This window comes from Balaenoptera acutorostrata, chromosome 6 (assembly GCF_949987535.1).
Source record: "Balaenoptera acutorostrata chromosome 6, mBalAcu1.1, whole genome shotgun sequence".
NCBI lineage: Eukaryota > Metazoa > Chordata > Mammalia > Artiodactyla > Balaenopteridae > Balaenoptera > Balaenoptera acutorostrata.
The window spans coordinates 30,158,354-30,181,753 of record NC_080069.1 but is presented as its reverse complement, the minus strand read 5'-3'; the positions used below and the strand labels follow the sequence as shown (position 1 = coordinate 30,181,753).

The window sequence follows — 23,400 nt, the reverse complement described above, 5'->3', positions numbered from 1 at the left end:
ATGCATTCGAGGATAAACAGAAAAAAAAAAAAAAAAAAAAAAAAAAAAAAAAAAAAAAAAAAAAAAAAAAAAAAAAAAAAAAAAAGTACAATGAGATATCATCTCACACCGGTCAGAATGGCCATCATCAAAAAATCTAGAAACAATAAATGCTGGAGAGGGTGTGGAGGAAAGGGAACACTCTTGCACTGTTGGTGGGAATGTAAATTGATACAGCCACTATGGAGAACAGTATGGAGGTTCCTTAAAAAACTACAAATAGAACTACCATATGACCCAGCAATCCCACTACTGGGCATATACCCTGAGAAAACCATAGGTCAAAAAGAGTCATGTATCAAAATGTTCATTGCAGCTCTATTTACAATAGCCAGGACATGGAAGCAACCTAAATGTCCATCGACAGATGAATGGATAAAGAAGATGTGGCACATATATACAATGGAATATTACTCAGCCATAAAAAGAAATGAAATGGAGGTATTTGTAATGAGGTGGATGGAGTTAGAGTCTGTCATACAGAGTGAAGTAAGTCAGAAAGAGAAAAACTAATACAGTATGCTAACACATATATACGGAATCTAAGGGAAAAAAAAAAAAAGGCCATGAAGAACCTAGTGGCAAGACGGGAATAAAGACACAGACCTACTAGAGAATGGACTTGAGGATATGGGGAGGGGGTGGGGTGAGATGTGACAGGGTAAGAGAGTGTCATGGACATATATACACTACCAAATGTAAAATAGATAACTAGTGGGAAGCAGCCGCATAGCACAGGGAGATCAGCTCGGTGCTTTGTGACCACCTAGAGGGGTGGGATGGGGAGGGTGGGAGGGAGGGAGATGCAAGAGGGAAGAGAAATGGGAACATATTGTATATGTATAACTGATTCACTTTGTTATAAAGCAGAAGCTAACACACCATTGTAAGGCAATTATACTTCAATAAAGATGTTTAAAAAATAAAACAAAACAAAACAAAAAAAAACACAAAATACCAAAATCCAAACCAAATCCAACAATATATTAGAAGGATCATATACCATGAACAAATGGGATTTACTCTAGGAATGCAAGGATTTTTCAATATCTGCAAATCAATCAATATGATATACCACATTAACAAACTGAAGAATAAAAACCATGTAATCATCTCAACAGATGCAGAAAAAGCTTTTGATAAAATCAAACATCCAGTTATGATAAAAACTCTCCAGAAAGTGGGAGTAGATGGAACACACCTCATCTTAATAAAGGCCATATATGACAAACCCACAGCTAGCATCATACTCAATGGTGAAAAGCTGAAAGCATTTCCTCTAAGATTAGGAATAAGACAAGGATATCCACTCTCGCCACTAATTCAACACAGTTTTTGAAGTCCTAGCCACAGCAATCAGACAAGAAAAAGAAATAAAAAGAATCTAAATTGGAAAGGAAGAAGTAAAACTGTTAATGTTTGCAGATGACATGATACTACACATAGAAAATCCTAAGGATGTCACCAGAAAACTACTAGAGCTGATTAATGAATTCGGTAAAGTTGAAGGATACAAACTTGATACACAGAAATCTGTTCATTTCCATACACTAACAATGAACTATCAGAAGGAGAAATAAGGAAACAATCCCATTTACCATTGCATCAAAAAGAATAACATACGTAAGAATAAACTTAACTAAGGAAACAAAAGACCTGTACTCAGAAAACTCTAAGACACTGATGGAAGAAATTGAAGATGACATAAACAGATGGAAAGATATATCATGTTCTTGCATTGGAAGAATCAATATTGTTAAAATGACCATACTGACCAAGGCTATCTACAAATTCAATGGAATCCTTATCAAAATACCAATGCCATTTTTCACAGAACTAGAATAAATAATTAAAAAATTTGTATGGAAACACAAAAGACCCCAAATAGCCAAAACAATCTCAAAAAATTGAGAAAGAAGAACAGAGCTGGAGGAATCATGCTCCCTGACTTCAGGCTATACTACAAAGCTACAGTGATCAAAACAGTATGGTAGTGGCACAAAAACACACATAGATCAATAGGGATAGAGAGCCTAGTATAAACTCAAGCAGTTATGGTCACTTAATTTATGACAAAGGAGGCAAGAATATACAATGGGGAAAAGACAGTCTCTTCAATAAGTGGTGCTGGGAAAACTGGACAGCTACATGTAAAAGAATGAAATTAGAACATTCTGTAACATCATATACAAAAATAAACTCAAAATGAATTAAAGACCTAAATGTAAGACCGGTACTATACAACTCCTAGAGGAAAACACAGGCAGAACACTCTTTGACATAAATTGTAGCAACATTTTTTTGGATCTGTCTCCTAAAGCAAAGGAAATAAAAGCAAAAATGAACAAATGAAACCTAATTAAATCTAAAAGCTTTTGCACAGCGAAGGAAACCATCGACAAAATGAAAAGACAACCTACTGAATGGGAGAAGATAGTTGCAAATGATATGACCAATAAGCGATTAATATCCAACATATATTGATATAAACAGGTCATACAACTGAACATCAAAAAAAAAAACCTGATTAAAAAATGGGCAGAACTGAATAGACATTTTTCCAAAGAGGAAATACAGATGGCCAACAGGTACATGAAAAGATGCTCAACATAGCTAATCAACAGGGAAATGCAAATTAGAACCACAATGAGATATCACCTCACACCTGTCAGAATGGCTATCATTAAAAAGAACACAAATGACAAATGTTGGCAAGGATGTGGAGAAAAGGGAACCTTTGTACATTGTTGGTGGGAATGTAAATTGGTGTGGCCACTGTGGAAAACAGTATAGAGTTTTCTCAAAAAACTAAAAATAGAACTACCATATAGAACTTCCACTCTTGGGTATATATCCAAAAGAAAGAAAAACATTAACTCGAAAAGATACATGCACCCCAATGTTCACAGCAGCGTTATTTACAATTGCCAAGATATGGAAGCAACCTAAGTGTCCATCAACAAATGAACGGATAAGGAAGATATGGCGTATATATACACAGCGGAATTTATTCAGCCATAAAAAAGAACAAAATCTTGCCATTTGCAGTAACATGGATGGACTTGGAGGGCACTATGCTAAGTGAATAAGTCAGAGAAAGACAAGTACTGTATGATATCACTTATATGTGGAATATAAAAAATACAACAAACTAGTGAATATAACATAAAAGATTCACAGATATCGAGAACAAACTAATGGTTACCAGTGGTGAGGGGAGCAATACAGGAGTCGGGGAGTGGGAGGTACAAACTACTGGGTGTAAGATAAGCTCAAGGATATATTGTACAACACAGGGAATATAGTCAACATTTTGTAAGAACTGTAAATGCAAAGTAACCTTCAAAAATTGTATAAAAAATTAAGGAATAAAAAAGGCTAAGGTCATTACTCAGGATTTTGAAAAGGAATTTTAACAGGTGAAAACAGTAAGGCAGAAATAAACAAAAGGCTGTAAGTAGTACCTGCAACTTGAGATTCCAATATGAAGAATCAGCCTTTTCTTTCATGTGTATTCATATAACTTTATTAAACTCTAGTTTACACAAAGACAAAAAGCATATTAAAGAACTATTACCTTTCATGTTTGCAGCATACCCACTGTTATTCACCAAAGGAGAATATGGTTGTTCATTTTGAGGCAAGACTCCTGCAGCCATGGTAGTCTGTTGGGGGGGAAAAAGATTACTTTTTGAAGGTTTGCCTATAGAAGATTCATATGCTAATCACCTATAATGCGCTAGACTTCTACTGTCTAATACAGCAGTCATTAGCTAAGGGGTTACTGAGCACTTGAAATGTGGCTAGTACAGATTTGTAAATATAAAATACAAGATTTTGGAGACTTGTACAAAAAAAGAATGTAAAATATCTAATTTTTTACATTTATTTGGCATTGAAATATTTTTGATACATTGGGTTAAATACATTATTAAAATTATTTTTCTGATTCTTTTTGTTACTGGAGAATCTAAATTTGAATATGTGGCTCACATGATATCCTACTGTACAGTGCTGTGCTAGACAGTAAGGACATTACAGAGAAAAATAAGACATACTCTTCCTATACATCTATAGACTGTTGGGAAGATAAGATGTAGACACAAATAATGCTAATATGTGCTAAGTGTCACAAGGCAGTCTTGGACAAGCAAGAGGGCTGTCCAATTTGAGGGCAGGTGCAAGGCTTGAAGAAGGAATTTGTACTTGAACTGGGCTCAAGGAGTAACATTTATTGTGGACATGACGGTATACTAGGCAATTAAACAGAAGCCCTCATTCTTTACTAATTAAATGAGAGTTTACTGAGTTTATGACTTTACAGTTAACAGTCTTCATCTAGATCATGCTAAGTTATATGGCTAAGTGATCACTGTGTTGCTATGGTTTCTCCACTGAGGAAAGTTAAGTAAATCTTTTTATGTGTCAAAAAGCAAAAACTGCCACCTTTCTGAAGCCCCTATTATGTGTTGGATTGTGAAATAAGAAAAACACTTATTGATCTTTGTTCCCTGGTTCCTGACACAGGGCAACTAGACCGTTGTAAATTCCTAAGTGATAGGAGCCCTAGGAACCTCCTTTGTTCCAGTTCTAATAAGGCAACTTTAACTCTAGGTGGGCTACTGGATGGCTCCTGGATGGTGCTGGTCACCAGAAAGACCAAGCCATGATTAGAAGCTTGGAATGTTCTAGAAGGGGAGAGTTGACTGTGACACAACAGAAAGTCACACACAACATTAAAGTTTTTTTCTAAATAATGATTTTAATATTTTTCTTTGAAAAAGCACGTTTATTGTTTGGGCATCAATGACTGGGGGGGGTCAAACTATAATTTTTATATGGTTATGTATTTTTAAAAAATGCTCTAAAAATCTGTTGAAATTTTTTGCACCAATAAATTAACAGTGGTAATTAATACAGCCTTAATATTTTTCCTTAGAGCATTTATTTTTGTGAAAAAAATCACTTCACGAATTTCAGGGGTCCTCCAAGAATTTCAAATTCACTAAAATTTTATTTCTAAAATCAACTTTTATATGCTCAATAGGTATAAACTTTTTTTTTTATTTTTTTTTTTATTTTTTTTTTGGTATAAACTTTTTAATCTAAAGTCCTACTCAATGAAACTGTCTCCCTTCAAAAGAAATACAAGAATTAACATCATAGAGGTGTTCTAACATGAAAGAAAAAAGAAATTCCTGCAATATTTGTATACAAATCTGGTATCATACTAATTAATACAAAATTTTATAATGGGCATAACATTTCAAATGAATGTTACATAAAGACAAGAAGTCAATGGACTAATGGAACAAGTTGTTCCAGGAAACTCATTAGCAAAAACTTAATTTGAAAGAATATCCATTATGATTAGATTTACAGTAAACATTTTTACCGTATTACTTGCAAAAATTTGGATTTTTAAAACATGTTTTGACCAAAAACCAATTTACCACCATTTTAGAACCATGGAATTTTAGAGCAGTCAGGGGAGTTCTAGCCCAGGTTGTTTTGTAGAGGAGGAGTTATAAAGCATGTCCCAGGTGATCCAGCATGTGGTAACAAGGTAGACCCAGTCATCACTTTTTCTGTGAAGGCTTCCCTGATGCCACCCTAAGCTCTTCAGCTGTAATGTAATGAAAGGCGACTACTGGACTGGCTCCCCTGCACACCACGGGGTCTCCAGAGGAGAAGCCATGATTTGCTCATCTCTGTCTCTAGAAAAGGGGAGAGTCTGGTGTAAGGAACACACTCACTGCACATCTGTTGAGCTGAAATGGGCATACTAGACTGAGTTTCATGGATCTATTCATGTCTTATTTATGCCTGTATCCCCAAGACCTAGAGCTCATTGAAAACGTGGCTTTTCATGTTGTGGTTAAGACTCCACGCTTCCAGTGCAGGGGGCGCGGGTTCGATCCCTGGTCGGGGAATTAAGATCCCACATGCTGTGCCACACGGCCAAAATAACAAACAAAAACAAAAAAAACAGAAAAACCCCATGGCTTTAAAGAGTGTTGAATTTATTTTACTCTTTTGGGTAGTAAAGAGTACAAATACGATTGTGGACTGTCTTAAAAAACTTTCTTTTTAACTAGCCCCTCAGAAACTCAAAGTTGTAAGGAACCTCAGAAGTCCTCTATTAGAATCCTAACCCACAAGAGCATTCTCTCCACAATGTCTTTGAACAGTAACACTGATGTTATCACACAGCTCTGGTAGTTAGAAAGCTCTTTATAACGTGGCCATTCTGCAATTTCTGCCCATTGGTCAGAAATATTTCTGCCCTTTGAGACTACACAGAATAAATAAACCCTTTCTTCCTCATATCAAAAGCTGGCTGGTGATCATGTTCCCCTTACTCCCAAATTACATCTTCCCAGACTAACCACCAGCAGTTCCTACCCTCACCGTTTTTCATATGTAATGGTTCTAGACCTCACAGACGTGGATGCCCTTTTCTATTTACACTCTATAGTTATTCATATCCTAGTACTCAGAGCTGAGATGTATCCCTCAGGTGGGGTGTGATCATCAAAAATTAGAGCAAAAACAATCAGCTCCTCTGTCTGCAGTGTATGTGGCTTACCATCATATTTCAGCAGTCTCAAGACACATCAGGATACAATTGTTAAAAAAAAAAAAGGCTAAAAAATGATCTGTAATACATTTCGAGGTTAAAAAATGGACATTCAGTACAGACAATTAAACATATATAAAAGTTAAAGTGAAATAAATGGTACAGAAGGAGAAGTAAAGTCTCCATTCCTATTTCCCAGCCCAAGCTTTACTCCCCAGAGGTAAACAATGTAAACATAGGCTTTAGTTCTTCTGGGGGGTAGTGACTATATGTACACCTCTGGTTATTATTTTATCATCTTTAAAATGAGTCACCAGATTACTGAATTCCTGGTATAAAAGATGAGGAAATTGGCTCATTTACTCTACCAACCTCCCACCATGCCAAACCTTTGCCCATTTAATACATCATTATATTTTTAATTCTTCTGATTATCTTTGTAATTTTAAATAACATCCTTTAACCATCTCTTCTTCTATCAAGTTTAAACAGTATCTTGACTCCTTACCTTGTAAAATAAGAAAAGTAGTTTATCTGTATTATTCCATTTCACCTTTCCCCTCCACTTCCAAGTTCTGCTAACTATATCATTTCTTTTTTTAAAAGATTTTTAATTTTTAAGCTTTAGCTATATCTGTAATTAAGTTTCCCATGCTTTGTCTATAGGCTTATTCCAATATGTAAGATGAAATACAATATAATTATTGTGAGTGTATTAGATATTATATATATATATATCTGTATACACATATGTATAATCCATACATATTTACCTTAAAAAAATTTTTTACCAAGTTTTATGCTTGGACTCATATAAAAAGAAGTGCAATCTTGTATCACAAAACCTGTGCTGCTCAAAGTAAAACATTCCAAGCATCAGTGTCAAGTGGATTATCTTTTATTTCATTAGCTGCTTAAAACAAGGGCAGATTTTGTTCTGCTGTAAATTTAGACAATGTACTTCTTATATAGACTTCCCCCTGGTTTTTAATCGCCTTTTTCTTGCTGACAAAAGAAACAAATATTTATCATATCCCTAAGATCTTTCAAATTCTTAATCATATTATCATAATCATATTATCTACTTGCTTTTTAAAAATATTTTTTCCAAGCCCTTTGGGTTCCTAATTCTAATGTGGATGAAAAGCTTCCTAGGCCCACTAAACAGTTATCAACCTAGGATTTCTGTTAATTGCATCCCTGAGTTGAGGCCACTGTTCCTCAGATTCTGCTTTGGCTTTGCTCTATCCTCAAGTAATTTTTTCATGAAAGGTGACTGGACGATGAACTTTCTAAGTCCTCTCATTCTGAAAATATTTATTTTATCCTCGTACTCAGCTGATAATTTGGCTACTTACAGAATTCTAGGTTGAAAGCCATGCTATGTCATGTCTACTGTGTTTTAACAAACAACATTGCTGATGAGAAGTCTGGATGTCAATCAGTGTATTAGAAACAGGCCCTTTTCATTAACCTTGATTATTAGTTCCTTTCAATATGCAGATTGAGTCTCCTTCAGAAGCTAAAATCGTCTGTGTACCAAGTACCATGATTTATATTAAGTGCTTTACTTTACAAAATCCATGTCATTCTTACAGAATCACTCTATGCAGTATATACTATTATTAGCTCCATTTTCTCAGGTGGGAAATCTTGCCTGAGATTACACATTTTCACTGGTAGAGCTGGGACATGAATACAGCCTGCACGCTTCTAATACCAATCCACTGTGCCCTACAGAAAGCTCTGACCAATTTACACAATTTATTAAAAGACAAGTCTTTTCTCTCGTCCTTATCAATGCCAGCCATTTTAAACCTTTTTAACAGAATCATCTCATTATTGTTTTACTTTGCATTTCTTAAGTGAGGCAAAATAGTTTTTCAGAAGCTTTTTTAAAAAAGTGAATTTCTTGTAAATAAACTGCCTGCTTCAGAATTTAGCCCTTTTCCTACTGGGACATTTGCCCCTTTCTTACAGACTTGCAAGATGTCTTTCTATATTAATATCAACTCTTCATCATATATGCTGCACACCTTTTTATTTTTTATTTATTTATTTTTGATGTGGACCATTTTTAAAGTCTTCATTGAATTTGTTACAATACAGCTTCTGCTTTATGTTTTGGTTTTTTGGCCCCAAGGCATGTGGGATCTCAGCTCCCTGACCAGGGAATGAACCTGCACCCCCTGCATTGGAAGGCCAAGTCTTAACCACTGGACCGCCAGGGAAGTCCCTGTACATCTTTTTAAAAATAGTTTACCATGTCTTAAATATGTTGTGTGTTTTGCCTAGCAGTCTTACTCTGTCTTGTAGTCCAACCTGTAAGATTTTTCCTTTGATTTTTCTGGCCTCAGTGACACAATACAAAAAGCTTTCTCCAATATAAGATGTAAATCCCAATTTAATGTCTCCCATTTGGGGGTGATAAATGCTGTCCCTTTTTTGCAGGTTAACAGTACTATTGCTAAAACGTTAAGTTAATCTACAAAATTAAAGACAGTCCATCTTCAAAGAATATCATAGGTATCCTAATATGACTTTGTAAGTCATCTTTAAAAGTAGTAAAATAAAAAATTCTCCTTATTTGTAAATTATCTACAATTGTAAAGCTTAAATACTATATTTTACCAAACAACACGACATGCTTTATATGAAAAAGTAATTCTTCTAACCTAGGAAAAACAGTGGAAGAATGGAAAATTTTCTTTAAAGGTGTTAGTAACCCAAGAGTTACTATACATGCGTACAGTTAAATTACCAATTTTCAAAGATCTGAAATATATAATAAACATTAGTTTGAGAAACAGAATATTTCAAGACCATTCAAAATCTAACAGTTAAAACAGAAAATCAGCTCTATTTGTATCTGTAGGGCCATCAAAAGCATCCAGTGCAGATTCCTTTTCATTCTTCTTGCAGTTGCTGATCACTTGCCTTCATCTAAACTCTAGTAGCCTCAGTTCCACTGCTTTATAAATTAAACAGCTTTCCTGTTTTCCTGAACAACCCGTCAAACTTTCATCCTGTTTTACTTAATCCTTCTTTCTCCTCAAGGTAATCCTCATTACTTATTCAATAGGTCTCAAGTGCTGACTTTTTCTCCTTTCTCATTAGACTAGTTATTTGAAATCAGTATGGCAGCTCCAGAGCTGCCTTTATTTTAGGCTAATTCAGCCCATTGCTTAAGGCCACATCTTTCTAAGGCTTCCACCTGCTTCTCTGGGTATTATGAGGCCTTTCTTCTCTGGCTGGTGGGAACATGAACTATTTCCAGCCCCCTGAGTGCCCCGAAAACTGTTCTGTCTACTCCTTCCTGTATCTTTCCCTAGTCTTGGGTAATTTGCACAGATCAGTACTCAGCCAAATACTTTAGGATAGCAAAGACTTGAGGGCCCTCTGCACGTTTCTGAAGGCTCTCTTCATGCTGCTCCCTTCTCTCCAGTACGCTACGCTGCAAATTCTAGCCACCCTGGCTCTCTACACATCTCTGAGAAGGCTCTGTTTAGGTACTCCCTGCACTGCAGCCTACAGATTGCTTCCAGGGAGGCAGCTGGTGCAACCTTAGGCTCACCACATTTCTCTTCTCTCAGATATCACAATTCCAAGCTGCCTGCTTTCCAATGTCCAAAACCCATTTTTTATATATTTTGTCTGGTTTTATAGTTATTTTAGGCAGGAGGGTGATTCTGGTCTCTGTTATTTCATCTTGGTTGGAAGCAGAAATCTCCGTTGGCCCTCTTCATATACCTCAAATTCAGGGGAATTCTGCAAGAGTGCTCATTGTGCATTGACTCCGCATAAAAACATTAATTTACTGTTCAATTATATACAGCTCAACTAGGTTAGTTAAACTATATGGTACAGTCAAAAGTTCTCTGTTTAAATCTTGACTCAGTTCATTGCCTGCTGTATGAACCATTTTGAGCTTCAATTTTATCTTCTGTAAAATGAGGATTATTATATCTACTTTCTTAGGATGCTGTGAAGATGAGAGGTTGTGTGTGTGTGTGTGTTTCTAGCACAATGTCTGGTATATAGATATTCAATAAATGCGTGTTTATTTTCATTTGCAAACCAATATCTGTAATCTTTTTGTTTCTTTCCCTTCTGTCTATATTCACTTCATTTTCCTGTGATTTTTTATAAGAATCTGTATAGGATTCCCTTCATTATCTGTAAAACAGTCCTGCCAGTAGTTAGTAATGGTTGAGCTTTTCAAGAAGATTTATAAAAACATTATCTCCATTCACAACTGAATTTATTTCATGTGCCTGGTTGTAGATTCAGGAGAAAAAGGGTTTGAATAGTAATCCTGTCATTTCACTGCACCATCATATATTACTTAACTTCATTTTCTGCTCCTTATGACAGATATTTTGCTCACTCTATCCTAGAATTTGCTTTTATCCCAAAAGTCCCTCAAAATGACTCAACTGTTAGGATTAATCACACGCTCACTAATTAGTACCTAATACTTAAAAATTAGAACAGCATGGACTATGACTCATACTGTTAAGAATCATCACAAAGTAAGAGTTCAATACAAAGTATGTTCTACTTCATAAAAAAGTCATTTCACACCAGAGACTGGGTTCTGAGGTGGACTGAGGAGTTCTTAGGTCACTACTTTCCCTTCCATCTTCCAGATACACAGTGATCTGCCAAAGTCTACACATGTATTTTTGGGAGAGAATTTGTGGGGATTACATCAAGAAGTGCCTGGGAAGTTAGAAGTGTGGTATAATCCTTCCTAGATTCTCAAAGCACTACCACTCCAACTTGCATCAGAATCACCTTGGGTGCTTGTGGAAAATGCAAATTCCTTAGCCCACCCTCAAAATGTCTGAGTTGCTAAGTTTGGTGTAACAATTTGTATTATCAACTTACACGCCAGCTCATTCTGGTAAGAGGCCTTCTGCCCACACTTAGAGAAGTACAGTCAATATGATTAGAGTCTACACAGCAACCATGACAGAAGAATTTGAGGCTGAAAAACTTAAGTTTGTATGGGGAAAAACAGAGATGGAAGCCCAAGTCTATAAGTGAACCCATGAAACCTATATAAATATTTTTATGTTCATGAATAATAACTAAAACACATAAGCTTACTCGATGTCAGGCACTGTTCCAAATGCTTTATATATCCTAATTCATATAATACCCATGACAACACTATTAGGTGAATACTACCATTATTCCCATTAAAAAAAATAGCTTTATTTATTTATTTTTTAAACATCTTTATTGGAGTATAATTGCTTTACAATGGTGTGTTAGTTTCTGCTTTATAACAAAGAAATAGCTTTATAGCAAAACTGAGTAGAAGGTACGGAGATTTCCCATAAACCCCCACCCTACCTCGCACATGCACAGCCTTTTTCCCATTATCAACAACCCCCACCAAAGTGGTACATCTGTTACAATAGATGAACCTACATTGACACATTATAATCACCCAGAGTCCACAGTTTACCTTAGGGTTCACTCTTGGTATACTGGACACTGTGGAACTGGACAAATGCATGACATGTATCCACCATTATAGTATCATACAGAATATTTTCACTACCCTAAAAATCCTCTATGCTCCACTTAGTTATGCTCCCTACCCCACCCTAGCAACCATTGATCTTTTTACTGTCTCCGTATTTTGGCTTTTCCAGAATGTATTGATAATACAGTTGGAATCATACATTATGTAGCCTTTTCAGATTGGGTACTTTCACTTAGTAATATGCAAGTAAGGTTCTCCATGCCTTTTCATGGCTTGATAGCTCATTTCATTTTAGTGCTGAATAATATTCCATTCTCTAGATGTAACACAGTTTATTCACTAACCTACTGAAGAACTTGGTTGCTTCCAAGTTTTGGTAATTATGAATACAGTGGCTATAAACATCTGTGCACAGGTTTTTGTGTGAACATAGGTTTTACAGCTCCTTTGGGTAAACACCAAGGAGCATTACTGCTGGATCATATGGTAAGAACATGTTTAGTTTGTACATTATTTCTATTTTACAGATTAGGAAACTAAGGCAAAGAGAAATCAAATAATTTGCCTGAAGTCACATCTATTATTTGAATTGGGATTTGAGCTGGGATTTGAATTTACACAGTTTAGCTCCAGAGTTAGTGCTCTTAACCACTACACATACAGCTTCTCAACAATTAAGAAAGACCTCACACTAAATAAAAGGAACGTCACTGTTAGTCAGCTACACTATTCATTGTAACTTGGCTACGCTGGATTCTGCACCATTTATAATTTCTTCACTTTCAAGAAACTCTTCAGATCTCCTTTCCACAGCAAAATTTTCAAACTTATTTTGCTCTGTGCAGGCAATCTGCTGATTCTTCATTCCAAATCTTCATTCACTGCTGTACCAGAGACAAATATCAAGAACACAGCCCCTTTTAGGTTTAACACATTTTAGGTTCCTCCCTCCCAACAGAAAAAGAAATGCAGCTGGTCTGAACATAACGTTATAAAATCTAAACATATTTTCAATAGAGTTGTTGGCACTTACTAGCTCTGTGATCTTAAGTACACGTACTAACATCTCTGAGACTCACTATCTGCTCTGCAGTAGTTATAAAGATTACCTGAGAGCCAGTACACAGATCTAATTCCATGCCTGATCCATAATTCAGTCTGTTCTCAAGATAGCAGCCAGAGTGATCTTGTTAACTTCATGTCACCCTTCTCTTCAAAACCCTTCTAGTTACCCTATTTACAATTTAAACCAGCTCCCCTTCCCTGTTCCACTTTTCTCTTCAGGACTTATGAAGAAAATACATCTAAAAAATTACATAATTTACTTATTTATCCTGTTTATCATCTGCCTTTCTCTACCCAAAGAAGACATAGATTTTTGTCTGCTTTGTCAACTGTTGTGTCTCAGAAGCACAGAAAAGGGCTTGTCACGTAGTAGGTGCTCAAAGATTTGTTGAACAAATACATGAATATACGTTCAATAAAAAGTAGCTGCCACCACACCACCATCATTTAATCTCTTTGAACCTCAGCTTTTTAATCTGTAAAGGAGGCACAATAATAGTGCTTTACTTATCTCAAGATTATCGCTAAGAGCCTATCAATTACATGACAGTACTACTAAGCAAATGCAAGGAATGGCATTCTCCCTATCTTAGCTTTCCTGATCACAGTTATATCTCCAACTTCTCACCTATTTTCAACCTGACAAATTTGTATTTCTTCTAATTCCCTGAGGGGTGTAGCTGTTTTTCTTCAGCCAAATATACATGATGACAATAAATTCAACCCTCAGCCCAAATTTTCTCTCCTTTAGGATGCCTTCCCTAATACCAATTACACATTTTATTCACATCCCCTCATCATGAAGGGCTGACTGAAGATTTATCTAGTGGCTCGGATGCTATAAAACATAGCTTCCTAATACCACAGTAGTATTTTGTTCTTAAAAGAATTAAAGCACTCCTTATGACTCTTCATGTAGTAAAACAAAACAAAACCAGGTTACTTTTAAACTGTAAGTCCTCACCTCCGAATCTGCAACCTCAAAAAAACAAAACAAAAAACCCAAAAAACAACAAAAACCACCCCCAAACCCCCAGAACTATATAAAATCCCCTTTCTCCTCAAATCACTTCCGGAGAGCAGGCAGGCAACATTTAAAAAACACCTTTTCTTTTTTTTCCAAATCCCTCCAGCCTTTCTAACTATGTAAGCCCTCAGGGAAAGAACTTAGGACTGCTTTGAATACACGATATGTCTGGCAGTTTGCTATGAACTTCACTGGCTTCTGTGATCTCACACCTTAAATACACCTTAGGCAGGGTCCCTGTCTCTCAGGAGACTCATCACAGATCAGGGAAAAACAATACTACAGTAGGATTCTCACCATTTCATCATTTAAAGAAATATGCTGCTTGTTTCAGATTCTTCAGAAAACACATGATGATAAAGCAGATAGGTAAGATATTAACAATAGGTGAAGCTGGTTTTCACAAGCAAGGTTTCCATACTCCCTAGCCTTTTCCCACAAACAACCACATCTGGCTGGTTATTCCTACAGGGTTGAACCAACCTCACGTGAACATCACCACCACAGATACTTCTAAACTCATAAGGAGGTCAACAATCCTAATTCAACACTCATCAGAATCACTTGGAGGGCTTTCTTAAAAACCCAGACTGCTAGGCCCCACCCCCAGAATTTCCACTTAGTAGGTCTGAGGGGCTGAGAATCTGCATTTTTAACTAGTTTCCAGGGATGCTGATGCTTTGAGAACTACTGCTTTAGGTAAGCAATCTGCATTTACCTAACAGCACATATTCTATAGGTTATTGTCAAAGAGTGTCTCCTGGGTTCTGTTAAAACCTGTCACACAAGCAAACCTTCTTTTTTTCTGAGCCAATCTTTGCAATGTCTTGAAATACATTAAGAAGTCCTACATCATCAACCAGATCAAGAAAAAGCCTCATGTTCCTGGGTGAGACCTGGGCACTAATGTTCCTACCAAAATTCTATTTTAAACCAAACACATCACCTGGAATCAGGGCACCGCTATGCAAGTGGTTATCAGCAAGAAGTAAGACTCTCCACATCAACCACTTTTTAGTCAAGCATCACACACCGCATCATTTTGGAGACCATAATTAGGATTCCTAACCAACAGATGTTTAGAATCTGAATATTCCTTTTAGTAAGTATATAAGTATTGCGGACATATAATTACATTCACCTTTAAATACACATATTGTGATACTGTTTAGAATTTTTAAAATAAATTGCAGCTAGTTCAACATGAAAAGCTTAAAATACTGGATGAAGCAGAGTTTACTATTCACTTTACTATCCCCATTTATTTACAGATTGGGAAGGATAACAAGATTTTACACCTCTTAAATTCCTGAACTACTTCTCAAAGAAAAAGCCATCTTGTGAAACATATTTCAAATACTTGGGTGACAAGCTTGGATGACTTAAAACATAGGCAGGTGTGTAGCTCCTGGGACACCACAGGCTTAGATTAGACCTTCTATAGCAAGATACAGAGAATATCTGGTTTAAGTAGTAGATTGAACTCATACACTAGCTTTCCCTTCCTCCTAAGACCCTGGTGAGAAGAAATTTTAAAAAGAATAAGCTCACAGAGCAAGGAGCAAGAGTCTTCAATGGATTTTGGAAGAAAGAAAGCAGATGAAAGTAAAGAGGCAACTAAAACTGAGTGGAGGAAGTTGTAGCCTAAAATACGACCATGAAGAGGGTAACAAGAGATGGTTATGTCTCATCAGAAAAGATGGAAGACAGTGAGATGACCACCTTCAAAGTGCTGAAAGAAATACATGGTCAACCAAGAATTTTATAACCAGCTAAATTCTCCTTGAAAAATGAAGGAGAAATTAAGACACCTCCAGATTTAAAAACAACAATCCAAAACCATAAAACAGATATGAGAGAATTTGTTGCTAGCAGACCTGCCTTATGAGAAATACTAAAGGAAATCCTTCAGGCTGAAATGAAAGACATTATAGGGTAAGTTGAATCCACACAAAGAAATAAAAAGCACCAAAAAAAGTTAACTAAATGGGTATTATGAGAATAAATATAACTCTTCAAACATAACTCTTTTCTTGACCAGTTTTAAGACACTTGCATAAAGCAATAATTATAAAAATAGATTGATAAGCATATAGTGTATATAAAAGTATAATTTGATGACAGTAATAGTACAAAAGAGGAAGGAAATGCAGATATACTGGAGAAAAGGTTTTGTATACTTCAATTAAACTAGTATTAATCTGAACGAGACTGTTTTAAGAGCTAATTGTAATCCTAAGGTGAGTGCTAAGAAAATAACTGAAAATAAACAGAAAAGAAAACAAAAAGGAAATTGGAAAGGCATAATCAAAAATATCTAACACAACAGAAGGCAAGAATCAAGGAATAAAGGAATGCAAAAGCTGCAAGACATATAAAAACAAGAAAAAGGCAGGTGTAAATTCTAATTTATCAGTAATTACACTAAGTGTAAATGGATTACATACCCCAATCAAAAGTCAGAGATTGGCAGAATGGATTTAGAAAAAGAGCCACCTAAAAATATATATAAGACCTACATGAGGAAAACTAGAAAACACTAATGAACAAAATCAAAGAAGACCTAAGTAAATGGAAAAATAGTCCATGTTCATGGACAGGAAGATGCAATATTTCAAGATGTCAGTTCTTCCCAACTTGATCTATAGATTCAATGCAATCTCAGCCAAAAAAATCCCAACAAGTTATTTTACGGACATCAACAAACTGATTCTAAAGTTTATATGGAAAGGCAAAAGACGTAGAATAGCCAACACAATACTGAATGAGAAGAACAAAGCTGGAGTACTGACACTACCTGACTTCAAGACTTACTATAAAGCTACAGTAATCAAGACAATGTGGTACTGGCCAAAAGAACAGATCAATGGACCAAACAGAGAACTCAGAGATAGACCCACATAAATAAAGTCAACTGATCTTTGACAAAGGAGCAAAGCTATACAGTCTCTTCAACAAATGGTGCTGGAACAACAGGACGTCCATAAGAAAAAAACATTAATCTAGACATAGACCTTAGACTCATCACAAAAATTAACTCAAAATCAATGATAGGCCAAAATGTAAAACACAAAACTATAAAACTTCTGTAAGATCATATAGGAGAAAACCTTGGGAACAGTGATGCCTTTTGAGATACAACACCAAAGACAAAATCCATAAAAGAAATGACTAATAAGCTGGACTTAATTAAAATTAAAAACTTCTGCTCTGCGAAAGACAAAGTCAAGAGAAAGAGAAGACAAACCACAGACTGGGAAAAAACATTTGCACAAGAGACATCTGGTAATGGACTGTTATTCAAAACATACAAACAACTCTTTTTTTTTTTTTTTAAGAATTTGCATTTCTTTTTTTTTAAAAATATATATATTTATTTATTTATTTATGGCTGTGTTGGGTCTTTGTTTCTGTGTGAGGGCTTTCTCTAGTTGTGGCGAGCGGGGGCCACTCTTCATCGCTGTGCGCGGGCCTCTCACTGTCACAGCCTCTCTTGTTGCGGAGCACAGGCTCCAGATGCGCAGGCTCAGTAGTTGTGGCTCACGGGCCCAGTTGCTCGGCGGCATGTGGGATCTTCCCAGACCAGGGCTCGGACCCGTGTCCCCTGCATTGGCAGGCGGATTTTCAACCACTGCACCACCAGGGAAGCCCCAAACAACTCTTAAAATTCAACAATAAGAGAACAAACAACCTGAGTAAAAACCGGGCCAAAGACCTTAACAGAGACCTCACCAAAGAAAATACATGACAAATAATCATATGAAAAGGAGCTCCACATCATATGTCATCAGAGAAATGCAAATTAATACAACAATGAGATACCATTACACACCTATTAGAATGGCTAAAACCTGGAACACTGATAACACCAAATGCTGGTGAGAATGTGGAGCAATAGGAACTCTTGTACATTACTAGTGGAAATGTGAAATGGTACAGCCACTTTGAAAGAGTTTGGTGGTTTCTTACAAAACTAAACATACTCTTACTATATAATCTAGCAATTATGCTCCTTGGTATTTTCCCAAAGGAGTTGAAAACTATGTCCACACAAAAACCTGCACACAAATGTTTATAACAGATTTATAATACTTGGAAGCATCAAGATGCCCTTCAATAAGTGAATGAATAAACAAGTTGCAGTACATCCAGATAATGGAATATTATTCAGCACTAAAAAGAAATGAGCTGTCAAACTATGAAAAGACATGAAGGAATCTTAAATATATTATCAGTAAGTGAAAGAAGTCAATCTGAAAACGCTACATACTATATGATTCCAACTATATGACATTCTGGAAAAAGCAAAACTACGAAGACAAAAAGATGAGTGTTTGCTGGGGATGGGGGAGGCAAAGAGATAAGGAGGGATGAATAGACAGAGCAAGAGGATTTTTAGGGCAGTGAAAATACTCTGTATGATGTTCTAACGATGACTATGTCATTATACATTTGTCCAAATCCATAAAATGTACATCAAGAATGAACCCTAAGGGAAACTATGGCTGACTATGATGTATCAATGTAGGTTCACTGATTATAATAAATGTACCATTCTGGTGAGTGATGTTGATAATGAGAGATGCATCTGTTGGGGCAGGGGATATATGGGAAATCTCTGTACCTTCACAATTTTGTTGTGAACTTAAAACTGATCTAAAAAAATTAGTCTTAAAAACATGGACCCAAAAAACATAAAACAAAAAGGCATAAATTGGATTCCATTCAAAAAAATAAATCCAACTATATGTTATCTACAAAAGACAAGTTAGATTCAATGACACAAACAGGCTGAAAAATAAAAGATAGAAAAATATAGACCATGCAAGCAATAACCAAAATAGAACCGAGACGGCTATACTAATATCACACAAAATTCTGTAAGGCAAAAATTGTTCCTAGATACAAAAGAAAGATATTTTACAATGATAAGAGGATCGATTCATCAGTAAGATATAGTGACTATAAGTATGCTTGCACTTAAAAAGAGAGCCCCAAAATACATGAAGTAAAGCTGAAAACCTGAAGGGAGAAATAAACAATTCAACAAAAATAGTTGGAGACTTCAATACCTCTCTTATAAGAATGGGTTGAAAGCAAGGCAGAAGATCAACAAAAAAGAGCTAATTTATTGAAGAATACCATAAACTACCTTGTCGTAGCAGATATCTACAGAATACTCTAGATCGGAAAAGAACAGAATACACATTCTTCTCAAATGCACATGAAACATTCTCCATGACAGACCATGTGCTAGGTGACAAAACAAACCTCAATAAACTAAAAAATAATTAAATCATGCAAAGTATGTTCTTTGACCACAATGAAATTAAATTTGAAATCAATAACAAAAGAAAATGTGGAAAAATGACAACTATATAAAAGTTAAGCATCATATGCTTAAATAACCAATGGGTCAAAGAGGAAAACACAATGAAAAACATAAAGTACTTTGGGATGAATGAAAAAAAAAATCAAGCCTTATGATACACAGCTATGCTGATACATAGCAGTGCTAAAGAGAAATTTATAGCTGCAAACACTATATTAGAAAGAGAAAGAATTCAACTTAATAACCTTCCACCTTAAGTAACTGGAAAAAAGAAGAGCAAGATGAACCCAAAGCAAGCAGAAGGTAGGAAATGCAAAAGATTAGAATGGAAAAAAAAGATAGAGAAAAGTCATGCAGAAAAATCAACAAACCCAAAAGTTGGTTCTTTAAAAAAATCAACAAAATTGACAGACTTTTAGCTGGACTTCCCCCTGCAACCGCAAAAAAGAGAAGACTCAAATTATAATAATAAAGAGGGAACATTATAACCAGAAATAAAAAGGATTATAAGAGAATACTATGAAGAAAAGTATGCCAACAAATAGGTAAGAAATATTTAAAAAGTTCCTAGAAAGACACAAACTACCAAGAATACCTTTGAGAAGAAACAGAAAATCTGGGAGAGTGATGTCAGCAGCACGGTGAAATGAGACAACTCAACTAGGGCCCCTCTACTCAACACAACAGGATGCTGAAGAATACCATGCACCTGTACACCAAAAGGTGGGTGGACTGTAACACATAGAGGCACAACTGAGGGAACAATAGAGACAGTGCCTGCAATCCTAGCGTTCCAGCCACAACAGCTAAGCCCACAGCCCCAGAAAACCAGGTAGCAGCAGAGGAGGTGGTATACGTGACTCTGACCTCCCAGCAGGAGTGGCGCCCATGGCCACTGGTAACTGGGCAGCAGCAGTACTAGGGCCCAGGACCCCATCCCCCAAGTCACTGAGGCGCCCACAACTCTGGCCTACTGCCCACAGTGGTGGAGCCTGCGAACCTTACAATACCAGACACAAGCAGAGGTGCCTGCATGACCCCAACTCTCCATCCCCACCCTTGGTGGTGAAGCCTGTGATTCAGGGAATTCTGGACGCAGCAGAAGAGCCCATCATCCCTGTGCCCCAGGAGGTGATGCCACTGACCCTGAAGGCACAAGAAGCGATAATGAGGGTATGGGGCAATACCTCTGACACAAGCAGAGAGTGGAAAGTGCCAACTCTTAAATATAACCAGTGGCAGCTCAGCTAAGATAAAGAAAAACTTGTGCTATAGTGCCACCTACTGGAAAACAAAAAAAATCCTCTAATTTCTTACTTGTTGAGTTATTAGAATCCAGTGGAAAAGTATTTGCTACTTCAAATGCACCAGCAGAGGAACAACTCATCAGGCATCCTAAAGAACCACAGTAACACTGTATCACAAAAAGAAAATGACAATTCCCCAAAAACCAACCTTAAAATTGTGGAGTATTATGATCTAATAGAGAATTCAAAATAGCTGTCATGAAGAAATTCCACAAGCTACAAGAAAACTCAGAAAGGCTCAAGTTCAATTAGCTCAGGAATAAAATTAATGAACAGAAAAAACACTTTACCAAAGAGACTGAAACTCTAAAAAAGAACCAAACTCTGGAGCTGAAGAACTCAACACATGAAATAAAGAATGTACTAGAAAGCACTGGAAATAGAGCAAACCAGATACCACAAAAATACAAAGAATTATAAGAGAATCTTATGAACAGCTATGTAGCAACAAATTGGACAACCTAGAAGAAACAGACAAATTCTTAGAATAACATAACCTTCCAAAACTGAATCATAAAGACAGAGATTGAAACAGTAATATAAAAACCTCCCCCAAAACAAAAGTCCAGGACCAGAGAGCTTCACAGGTGAATTCTATCAAACATTCAAAGAAGATTTAATATCTATCCTTATCAAAGCCTTCAGAAAAATGAAGAAGAAGGAATGCTTTCTAACTCATTTCATAAAGCCAATGTCACTCTGATACCAAAACCAAATGAAGACAACACACAAAAAAGAAAATTACAGCCAATATCTCTGATAAACACAGATGCAAAAATCCTCAACTAAATATTGGCAAACTAAATACAACAATATATTCAAAGGATCACACACCATGATCAAGTGGGATTTATTCCAGGGAGGCAAGGATGGTTCAATATCCTCAAACCAATCACAATGATACATCACACTAACAAAATGAAGCATAAAAACATAAGATCATCTGAATACATGCAGAAAAAGCATTTGACAAGATTCTAACACCCATTTGTGATAAAAACTCAATAAAGTGAGTATAGAACATACCTCAACATAATAAAGGCCATATATGACAAAAGCACAGCTAACATCACCCTCATTGGTGAAAAACTGAAAACTATCTCATTAAAATTAGGAATAAGGACTTCTCCAGTGGCGCAGTGGTTAAGAATCTGCCTGCCAATGCAGGGGACATGGGTTCGATCCCTGGTCCGGGAAGATCCCACATGCCACAGAGCAACTACACCCGTGCGCCACAACTACTGAGCCAGCGCTCTAGAGCCTGTTAGCCACAACTACTGAGCCCACACACCACAACTACTGAGACTGCGCACCCTAAAGCCCGCGCACCGCAACTACTGAGCCCACGCGCCACAACTACTGAGCCTGCGCGCCACCAACTACTGAAGCCCACGCACTCTAGGGACAGTGTGCCACAACTACTGAGCCTGTGTGCTGCAACTACTGAAGCCCGTGTGCCTAGAGCCTGTGCTCTGCAACAAGAGAAGCCACCGCAATGAGAAGCCTACACACTTGCAACAAAGAGAGTAGCCTCTGCTCGCCACAAATAGAGAAAGTCCATGCGCAGCAATGAAGATCTAATGCAGGCAAAAACAAATAAAAATTTTAAAAATTTTAAAAATTAAAATAAAAAAATAAAATTAGGGATAAGACAAAGATGCCCACTCTTGCCACTCTTATTCAACATAGCATTGGAAGTCCTAGGTAGAGCAATTAGATAAGAAAAAGAAATAAAAAAATGTTACTATTTGTGGATGGTATGATTATATATGTTAAAAACCCTAAAGACACCACCACAAAATTATTAGAAGTAATAAACACAGCAATGTTGCAGAATACAAAATCAACATACACAAATTTGTGCTGTTTTTAACACACTAACATTGAGCTAACAGAAAGAGAAATTAAGAAAATAACCCCACTTACAATCACAACAAAAAGAATAAAATATCTAGGAATAAATTTAACCAAGGAAGTGAAAGATCTGTACATTGAAAACTATAACACACTGTTGAAAGATACTGAAGAAGAGATAAATAAATGGAAATATACTCTGTGCTCACAGATTGGAAGAATTAACATTGCTCAAATGTCCTAGGAGCAATCTCAGGTTTGAAGTAATCCCTATCAAAAATTCCAAGGACATTTTTCACAGAAACATAACAAAAACTTCTAAGATTTATATGGAACCACAAAAGACCCCTGAATAGCCAAAATAATCCTGATGGAAAAAAAAACAAACAAAGCTGGAGGTATCACACACCCCGATTTCGAATATTACAAAGCCATAGTAACAAAACAGCATGGTATTGGCAGAAAAAGTTACATAGATCTATGGAACAGAACTGAGAGCAAGAAATAAACCCACACATATATGGACAACTAATGTATGACAAAGGAGCAAAGAAAATACAATGGAGAAAGCCTAGTCTTTTCAATAAATGGTGATGGGAAAACTGGACAATCACATGCAAAAAAAGAAAAATGAAACTAGACCACTATCTCACATCATACACAAAAATCAACTCAAAGTAGATTAAAGACTTGAATGTA

At 36.3% G+C, this 23,400-nt stretch overlaps 1 protein-coding gene across 7 annotated transcripts in view; it reads right to left on the bottom strand.

Moving 5' to 3' along the window:
• Window positions 1-23,400, bottom strand: part of PTPDC1 (protein tyrosine phosphatase domain containing 1) — a 95,612-nt gene that overhangs the window by 54,030 nt on the left and 18,182 nt on the right. For 6 of the 7 annotated variants that reach the window (XM_057549068.1, XM_057549069.1, XM_007182015.2 and 3 more), the window contains one exon: window positions 3,617-3,704. The exons of the other annotated variant lie outside the window; for it this stretch is intronic. In XM_057549068.1, coding sequence (XP_057405051.1) covers window positions 3,617-3,698 — 82 coding nt within the window. In that variant the 5' untranslated portion in view covers window positions 3,699-3,704. The remainder of the gene's footprint in view (window positions 1-3,616; window positions 3,705-23,400) is intronic. 7 annotated transcript variants of the gene reach the window in all.